We start from the raw sequence: 9984 nt of genomic DNA, 5'->3' as shown, positions 1-9984 counted from the left end.
TCCGCCTGGCTCTTGCAGTCGGTGAAAAGCAACTGCGCCGCCTGGTCTCAGACCTGCGGCCGCCTTGCTCTCGTGAGACTACCGTTGCCACTACCGTTGGCCGTTGATCCCGACTACCAAGTCGGGATCAAGTCGGACAGAAATCTAACCGGCATGCAACGGGCGCCGATCGCCGGTGATCGATTCTGCGCAGATCTGGCTCATCTCGAACTACTAATAATAATAATAATAATTTCATTACAGTGCAATATTAATCATTTAATCTCATTTACTGTGCAATACTCAATACTCAAAACTTTTGATACACCAATAACTATATTATTTGCATAATCTGTAAACAAACCCTTTATCTGTCTTACTATTTTATATATGTACTGTATATAGTTGCTCTCAGGAACTGTGCACCACACTTGCTTTTTTCTTTCTTTTACTGCACTACCACTACTATTTTATATTTTAAATAATAAATAATAATAATTTTCGTGTTGACACTGTAAAGGTTTTGCTTTAATCTGGTTGCACAGGTACTGCACTTGTTTATAATTCTAAATTAATTGTTAGGTTAAACAATAACAAAAAGAATCATGACAGCCCTTAATGGTTCCATTATGTAACTGGTTTTAGCAAGCTGACATTAACAAGCTATGCTGTCATACTTTGTATCAGTTTGTGAGACTAAACTTGTAAGTTTTTACATCTATGACGATACAAACTTCCTCTTGTTATTATTGGTTTGAGTTTAGTTTTGGGTGGTGGTCATTAATGTGTCGGTTTTGTTCTGTTTCCTACAGATGTTCAGCGGCTGTCTGTGGTTAAAGAAGATGTTCCCCCTGAGCAGCAGGAGTGTAGTGCCAGTGTGGACCAGCACGAGCCAGAGGCCCCCCCACACATTAAAGAGGAGCAGGAGGAACTGTGGAGCAGTCAGGAAGGAGAGCAGCTTCAAGGGCTGGAGGAGGCTGATATCACCAAGTTCCCATTCACTCCTGTCCCTGTGAAGAGTGATGAAGAGGAAGCTCAGTCCTCACAGCTTCATCAAAGAGAAACTCAACACATGGAAACAGAAGCTGATGGAGAGGACTGTGGAGGACCAGAACCAGGAAGGAACTCACATCTACTTGTACAACCAGAGACTGAAGACCAGATTGGAGACTCTTCTGAGACTGATGACAGTACTGATTGGAAGGAGACCAGAGAACCTCAGTCAGCTTTAAACTCTCTGAAACATGATTCAAGATGTAAGAAAAGATTCAGCTGCTCTGAGTGTGGGAGGAGATTTGGCCACAAGATGCACCTGAAGAGACACGTGAGAACTCACACCGGAAAGAAGCCTTTCAGCTGCTCAGTTTGTAGGAAATCTTTTACACAGAGTGAAAGTTTAAAGATGCACATGAGAACTCATAAAGGAGAGAAACCTTTCAGCTGCTCTGTCTGTAAGAAATCTTTCACACAGAGAGGAAATTTAAAATGTCACATGAAACAACACACAGGAGAGAAAACTTTCAGCTGCTCAGTCAGTAAGATATCTTTTAGACTGAGAAGCCACTTAAAACATCACATGAAACAACACACAGGAGAGGAACCGTCTACTTCCTGTGTTAGTGACATCACAAAGCAGCAGGAGTGGAGCTCCAGTGTGGACCAGGAGCAGCCAGAGAACCTCAGCCAGGTTGGAACTCTCTGAACCATAGAAATTAAATTGATAGAAAGGCCCTTTCCTTCCTTATGAGCGTATCAAAATGGTCAGAGTGGCAGCCATTTTAATGTGTACAATTGCCATGGTAACTTATAAACTTTAGCATAAGCCGACTTCTGGCGAGTCACAGGTTAAATGAGTCAATTTAACTTCATGCTTTATCAATTTTGTTGTGTTCCAATCAAATTATCACGAGGAGCAGTTCAGTGGCCTTTCTATCCATTTTAATCTATGCTCTGAACGCTGTAAACTATGTACACAAATAAAGTTGCTATTCACAAATCTTATGAAAATTGTAACTTCCCGCCAAGGTTCATGACTATTTCACACTTCTTTAGGCCCACATAGTTGGCTCCATCACTGAACATATTCCCATCAGGGTCCAAGAAAACACTACTTACAGTTCTATGCTCACAAAGTCAGCTACCTCACTTTCAGTGTTGTAGTCATTTATGGCGGTTTTCCACTGCGTGGTATCTACTCGACTCGCCTCGACTCTACTCGCCTTTTTTGGTTTTCCATTATGAAAAAAAGTCCCTGGTACCTGCTACTAGGTACTTTTTTTAGTACTACCTCAGTCGAGGTTCCAAGCGAGCTGAGGCGAGCCCAAAAGGTGACGTGGAAACCTGCAGACTGCTGGTTGGTCGGATCACTGCGTTTTTAGCAGACAAGAGTGCGGAGTGTGTGTCCAGAACAAACGGGACATTTAAAAAAAAATCTAGCCAGACGCCGACAGATTATCTACTGTCTGCACTATTCTCACTTTTTAACTGTTCAATATTAAAGGCTGTCAGGGGCTTTATGTCGTTTCCAATATTGCACACTGTTACTTTAAAAAAAACAAGACAAGTTATCAAAGAAAAGTTTTTATTTACCTTTTCAAGTAGCGCATCAAACCCTCCCATACATCCCGGTCTTCTTCCTCTGCACCTTTTGACAGTGTCCTGCAGTGTCATTCAATGAAAGCTCATGTTTTATTAAGTTTTTATCTTTAATGTCTTTAGATTGTCATTTGGAGACACTATTGAGCATTTTGCCAAATTGAATCGTAAGCCCCATAAAATATCAACATTTTCACTAGTTCTGATCTGGGTAGACTTTGGTGAATTTTGAACATCTTAAGCCCCTGAAAACTGATTTAGTGCACCTAAAAAATATAACTTCTTACATTTTATTAGGATCTTAGGTATAAAGGTAAACATCATATACTTGACTAATGTTTACCGATGCCAGATCATGATTCCTGTTGCATTATTTAAAAACAACTATTTGCAATTATTTCATACTTCATGTCAAATATCCTGTGTAGGACTTTCTCTTTATTGTCCTTTGTCTCTGTTTCATCTTCTACAGCTGACCACTGAGAGCACGTTGATCCATACAGCCGTCAGCCGACGGAATCAGACAAGTCCAGAGCTCGGCCCACCCACCAACAATGGAGAGGTAAGTAAAGTTACATGTGGCCACATGTTAAATCTACCAACCTATTTATTTCTCTCTCTCTCTCTCTCTGTGCTCGCCTGAGTAGAGCATGGTTTATGTGGACTATGAAATGGAAGGACATTGTCTAAACATGCCTTTTCAAGCTTCAGTCAGTATATTATCTGAGTGTATGTGTATCAAACGTTGAACCCAACACAAATATGACTTGGCAGGTTGTTAGAGTTTAGAGGGTCTTGCCACCAGATGTGGATGTTAAGTTGTTTACATGCATACATCTAATGGATAGGCACCTTCATTAGTTATACTGGGCTACAACAAGTCAGCTCCTGGCACTGAGGCTTACCACGAATTCCCATCTACAATTTAAAAATATGAAGAAGGTATACCTTCATATTGGATATGTCAGTGGCGGCTCCTGAAAACATTCTCGGGGAGGGGGGGGGGGCAATTATTCTCATGATTAAGGTGACCGATTCAATTGGTACGTTAAGAAACAGAAGTATTTCCCCTCTAGCTACATAAGTTATTGGTGGAAAGCTTTGTAAGAAATTTGTTTTCAGCCTTCATACAATAATGACATGGCTTCACATTTAATTATTCCACTTGTCATTACTTACATTAATCCAATGTTGTTTGATGTAAAATAGCTAAACAGGACACATTGGAGAAAAAAAGGAAATCTTCATCATGTAGCATCCTCACGTAGCCAGATGCCTCTCTAACAGTGGGTGGGTCAATGAACCCAATGACCTTGTCCTGATGGCTTTAAAACATCGTATGAGGTCGTCACGGTTCTCGTAGACGGTGGTTAGACTCTGCTAATAAGCTGCGTATAAATAAGATGCTATAAATAACAATAAAATAGTAATATGTATGAGGTATTGGATTCAAAGTGATTAGATATCAACATGTAAATATGAAATGTCTTCCGGTCCAAACTGTGTGGCATGAATAAATAATACAATTACATCTTTGTCACCAATTTAGGCGCAGCACTCTTCTAAGGCTTCTGATGGTGAATTGTCAGATCAGGACAAAGTACCACAACCAGAACTGGACCAAATGTCATCTGATGATGCTGAGGACATACCTGATTCAGAACATGATGATGACTATGATTCAGATGCCAGCGTACCCTTAATGTCAGGGCAGGCAACAGCTGAACATATTCAAGTAAAACCAGTAAAACCTGATGTTGGAAAATCTCGCGGGTCAGACACAGGCACCTCAGTTGTGCCCTCTACCACAAAATGTGGCCCACCCTTTAAAAATAAGATGATTCCCAATGCTGCTGACGCATCTAGTTCAGCGGATTTTATCAACCACTCATCAAAGGAAAAGCCAGAGGATGAAGCTGTAACTCATGAGCCAGATCTGGTTATGTGTAAAACAAATTTCTGTTATATTTGTGGTAAGCCACAAAGCAAAATTTCCCGCCACTTGAAAACACACAAGACACATGCTGAAATTGTCCATGCATTTTCCCTTCCCGAGGACTCAAAAGAGCGCAAGATATTATTAGAAAAAATGAGGAATAAGGGAAATTTTAAACACAACACAGCAGTTTTACAAGATGGAACAGGAACCCTGAAAGTGAAGAGAAAGCCAAAAGGTCAAACACTGGCAGGACATTTTATTCACTGTATGTATTGTCAAGGGATGTACATACGTAAGGAGCTTTGGAGACATGTCCGCAGATGCCCCTTTAAGCCTGAAAATGAAGATGTGGATGACAAACCTGGGAGAACCAAAGTACTGGGCTTGGCTGTAGCTCTGGAGTCTACGTTCTCTCAGCAGATCTTAGGTGGAGTCTGGAAGCTCCTTAGTGTCATGAAACAAGATGAGGTGTCCTCAGTTGTGAGAAATGACCAATGTCTTATCCAGTTTGCCCATTCACTCTACAACAAACATGGACAAGACCCTACAAAATATGAATACATGCGACAGAAGCTCCGTGAAGTGGGTCGTTTGTTATTATGCCTGCGTACAGAATTCTCAGTACATAACCTAGAGGAGGCTGTTAAACCTGCTAACTTCCAGAGAGTTGTGCAAGCAGTGAAGAAAGTTTCAGGTTTTGATGAAGAAAAAGACTTGTACCAGACACCAAGTCTTGCCCTTAAACTGGGGCATACACTGCAGAAGATTGCTGACATTATTCATTGTAGGGCACTCATGGCAGAAGATGAAGAACTGATCAGGAACACTGACACATTCAAGCAGTTGTACGCCTCCACGTGGTCTGAGTTGGTTCCTCACCGTGCCCTGAAAACACCGCAGGATGCAAAATACAACAAACCATCAACATTGCCCTTTACTAAAGATGTTCAGATCCTTCATCAGTACCTTAAGAAAGCTGCAGAAAGCGCCTTCTGCAGCCTGAAGGAAGAGGCCACCACTCAGAACTATGGTCGACTTGCACAACTCACACTTGCACAAATCATTGTGTTCAATCGAAGACGTGCTGGGGAAATTTCACAAATGAGCCTCAGAAGTTTTTATGAACGGGACAACACAAAGCTCCATGAAGATGTTGCCATGGGGTTGTCGATGACTGAGCAGAAGCTCTGCAGCTATTTCAGTCGAGTTGACATCACAGGGAAAATGGGCAGAAAAGTCTCCGTTCTGCTCACACCACGTGTGGTGGATGCTTTGTTTCTGCTGGCCAGTAGAAGAACTGAATGTGGCGTTTGTGCCACGAATGTCTTCCTGTTTGCAAGACCAGCGTCAATGAGCCACTACAAAGGACAGGACTGTTTGCGTGTTCATGCAAGCCAGTGTGGAGCAAAGCACCCTGGGTACCTCAGGTCAGCACAACTCAGGAAACATGTTGCCACCCTCTCACAAGTCCTTCATTTAAAAACCAATGAACTTGAGCAGGTTGCAGATTTCCTCGGTCACGATATCCGTGTTCACCCCGACTTCTACAGATTACCAGTTCCCACAACGCACCTGGCTAAGATTTCCAAACTGCTTTTGTCAATGGAGAAAGGAAACCTGTCCAGCATGCAAGGGAGGTCACTGGACGAGATTGAAATTGAAGGTTTGTACAAAAATTAGCCCTTGTAGATATTATCTGAGTTTTTTTATTCAGTTTTCCTTTGAATGTTAATTTATAAACCTCTTGACTTGGCGTAGTCAGCATCCTTTTCCAGGAGACAAAAATCACTGTTCATGTCCAAATGAGTCAAGGACTATTCAGAAAAAGTTTACAGTATGGCTGGACAGTAATTCAAAATATTTGTGAAGGTGCAGTCGAATTCCATGTTACATGTATGTGCTCAAGCACCACCCTAAACAAACAAGTATAATAGCTCAAAACTACTCAAGTAAAATTGTTTTGCAGAAAGTGGCAAGTACAATTCACAGGCCTACTATCTTTTCCCTACTACTTTTTATTTGATGTGGCTATTTCAACCACAGATTTTAATGTCCAGCTATTTATGTGAGTTTTACTAATGCCATTTTCTAGATGAGATTGTGTTAAGTGATGCTGAAGACAGTGGGAGCCAATCTGATAACCGCAACACAGAAGTCCCAGCATCAGCGTTTGGGACTGTGGAGCCTGTGGTTTTTGACTCTGCAACTACAGAGCAAGACCATGACATTGGAGGCTTTGGTATGTTAACTCACTTCATAACCACGGCCGTTCAACAGGATCGGTGTCATTTGTGTCGTCAGTGGAAGAGAGTGTACCTCCCTCTGAGGGTAAGACTCAGATTTAACACAGAAACCCGGGGGTTGTTACCAGACAATGAAAGTCTTACTTTACCCAACTCTCTTAAGTCCCAGTTAAGGTGCCAATAGTCCTTTAGACGAGTGTGGTGGACGCTTCCGCCTGAAATCACTTTTTGTTGCTTTTTGTCACGGTTTCCGTGTTTTTTGCTCTTTTTCTGTCATTTTTGTAGTTAAAAAAAAAACGTTTGTCTCTTATGGAAGAGCATAAGGGGAAAGTGAAAAACCTTTTTAAATGTAAACATTGTTTTGAGTTATGGAAACAGATTTGCTTTGTGTTGCAAGTTGTATGTTTTGCAAGTTGTTAAAAAAAAATTGAAAGTGTTAATCTTAAAAGAAAAGTCCCGGTTTCCGTGTTTTTGACACTTTTTCTGACATTTTTGCAGGTTTCTTTTCTCAATTATTTTGTCTCTTATGGAAGAGTGTAAGGGGAAAGTAAAAGTTTCTTGTGCAGCGAGAGAAGAATTGTTGGTAGTGAGACTTTGTTGAAACAAAATAAAGACAAAAGGAATCAAGGTTTGCTCTCGCCGAAGTTTTAATTATTCCCTTCAGAGAACAACCAGGTGACAAGACCTTGTTGAAACCAGTCTAATCTTAGTAACACAACTAATCTTCCCAGGAAGACACGTTGGAGGTGTTATGTCTTTCTGAATCGGTCCTTTGTGTGTCCAACTTCTCTACCGGTCGTTCTGTCGTAGCTGGAAAAAAAACAACTTGTGTCTTTAGAAAGGCTTTGGTATGAAAAACACAGCTCTGGAAAACTGTCTCTGTTAGACTTTGTGGAATATAGACTGTACGCTTAATTTATAATTAGGAAATGTATTCTGAATTTGTGATGATCTCTTGATTGTCCATGAGTACGTTCTATCAATTCTCTTTTTGACAAGTTGGTTAAAAGACTAAAAATTCATTTGTCTGGGTCTCAAAATGCCACAAAACCTGGAAGATTACCCGGTTAAAAGCAGTATTAGGCTGATTGGGTTGTTACATAATTTATGTGTCAATATTAAGACTAAATTTACAGACCAAGTTCCTACAATATTTATTTATTTATCTAAACCTATGAAATCAGATTTAAACTGAGAGTCAGACCTTAAACCTCAGTCTTTGTTTCATTTAAAATACGTTGTGCAACGCCAAATAACTAAGACATGTTACTAATTGTAGTATTACTAACTGTACTTAAATTAATTAATATGTCAAAAAGTTTTATGAACTTGTGTTTTGATGGCTTCAACATTTTTGTTGAGATAAATATTTTTTCTTAAATGTGATATGTTGATATTTGTTGATATTTGTGATGTATGTTATGTGATGTTGATATCTGACATATGTGATATATGTTGATGTATGAAATGTTTGCCGATCTTCCAGGGACTTCTAAAAGGTATAAAGGTCGTGGATCCAGAAGAGTGGCAAAGAAAGTGTGGTCCAAGGCCGAGGGCGCCGCAGTGATGCGACACTTCAGGGATCATATAAGCAGAGGAAAGCTGGCCACCACATCTGAATGCAGTCACTGCAAACAGGTGGAAGACCCTGTGTTGGCACAAAGGACGGTGCAGAATATAAGGGACTACGTTAGGAACAGAGGAATAGCTGCACAAAAGCAGTCGCAAAAACAACAGATTTAATCCACTAGTGGTGGTCGTGGTGTTTCTGTGTTAATGTTTTTTAAAAGGTTGTTGTCTGCCTGTTATAGGTTGTGATATTTTCAAGGTTCAGGACAAAAAAAGTTTGGATTATACATTGAGGCCATCAGCAAAACAAACTTTTTTTAAATTTTTTTTGTAAAGAATTTGACATTTTTTATTTTGTTGTGAGCAACCGTGGATTTTAAGAAGTTGGGTAATCCCCGATTTCCACTGGATGCACACCCACCCGAAGTCTCAAGGACCCATGTGATCTCGCGAGATCTCGTAAAATAGACCCACAAAACCACCAACAGCTTGTTTCCATCCCGAGGAGTAGAGAGGTAACAACCCCATGGCAACTCTGTGCTGTTTTCAAGGTGGAGTGCAGGAGATATCCACTGTGAACACGGTGTATTTTATTTTGAAAATTAACCGGATATTTTGGAAAATAACTGGTGGTGGTTTTCTGGTTCTATTCTACGTGATCTTGCAATATCTCGTGGGTCCTCGAGACTTCCAGACACACCCTATGGAAATTAGAAGTAAGAGTTGAGCAAAAAAGCTAAAATAAGACTTTGTGGCATTTGTGATGTGTGACTAATCTATCTCTTAGTCAGTTTTCAGTTTTGAGAATAAAATAATTAAGTCCCATTAATGCTTGGTGGTGTCATGTTAATGTGTATTTATGTTGATTAACAGTTATTTTAAAAGTGATGTCATTGTCCCTTTTACAGTCCCAATAATGGGTTTTTGGACCTTATAAGTCACAACTTTTCAAAAGAAGAACTGTCTTTATAAACCGTGTGTGTGTGTCAGCTGGTACTTACTTTATGTTCTTTAATGGTAAAGACATGGTAGCAGCATTGGAGTTTGTATCTTTACTGAATGGATTGTTGTAGAAGTTTCTGTAGAGCAAGAGAGAAATGGTTCTGGAGTCATGAATTGGTTGAAAGTGGGGAAGGGTCTGTCCTTGGGTTCAGGGAGGTTCCTATAACCACTAGTGAGTTTTCCCATGGAATTATGCTTGTTGAAACAAAATGAAGCCAGCTGCACACCTGAGTCAAGGGTTAGAATTCGGTGAGGTGTAATGATTCCCTGCAGAGAAGAACCAAGTGGAAGACAGTAACAAAGCAACAACGTCTTGCCAAATTAAAGCCGTAGAATCCCCGTCTTATATCCTGTTTCCCCTGAACTCTGATGGCGGAGCAACTGGAACACTTCCAGACTTTTACTTTGAAGCTAAGCAACATGAAGTCAAACTACCACCATCTTTAATTTGGTTCGTTTTCTTAGAGCTCTACAAATGATAAATATAAAAATATGTAAATATATTAAATAATAATACATATTTGTCTTCATTTATTTTTCATTTTTTCAAATTACACTAAAACACTTCCGGGCTTTTATTTTGGAGCCACGCAACTGGAACACTTTCGGGCCTTTATTTTGAAGCTTAGCCACTGCTCTGCACCGGAAACTGTAGTC

The 9984-nt window shown here is 40.3% G+C and overlaps 1 protein-coding gene across 3 annotated transcripts in view; it reads left to right on the top strand.

Annotated features, from left to right (window-relative positions):
* LOC117956459 overlaps window positions 1-9324 on the top strand; it is a 24630-nt gene extending 15306 nt beyond the window's left edge. Inside the window, exons 2-7 of one of the 3 annotated variants that reach the window (XM_034891534.1) lie at window positions 1252-1666; window positions 3047-3136; window positions 4124-6176; window positions 6606-6752; window positions 6791-6841; window positions 8243-9322. In XM_034891534.1, coding sequence (XP_034747425.1) covers window positions 1252-1666; window positions 3047-3136; window positions 4124-6176; window positions 6606-6752; window positions 6791-6841; window positions 8243-8499 — 3013 coding nt within the window. In that variant the 3' untranslated portion in view covers window positions 8500-9322. Of the gene's footprint in view, window positions 1-1251; window positions 1667-3046; window positions 3137-4123; window positions 6177-6605; window positions 6753-6790; window positions 6842-8242 lie in introns of all 3 variants that reach the window. The other 2 variants (XM_034891533.1, XM_034891535.1) reach the window with 2 other exon arrangements.
* The last annotated feature ends 660 nt before the right edge of the window (window positions 9325-9984 follow it).

This window comes from Etheostoma cragini, chromosome 14 (genome assembly GCF_013103735.1).
Source record: "Etheostoma cragini isolate CJK2018 chromosome 14, CSU_Ecrag_1.0, whole genome shotgun sequence".
Classification (NCBI taxonomy): domain Eukaryota; kingdom Metazoa; phylum Chordata; class Actinopteri; order Perciformes; family Percidae; genus Etheostoma; species Etheostoma cragini.
This window is presented reverse-complemented; position numbering and strand designations above follow the sequence as displayed.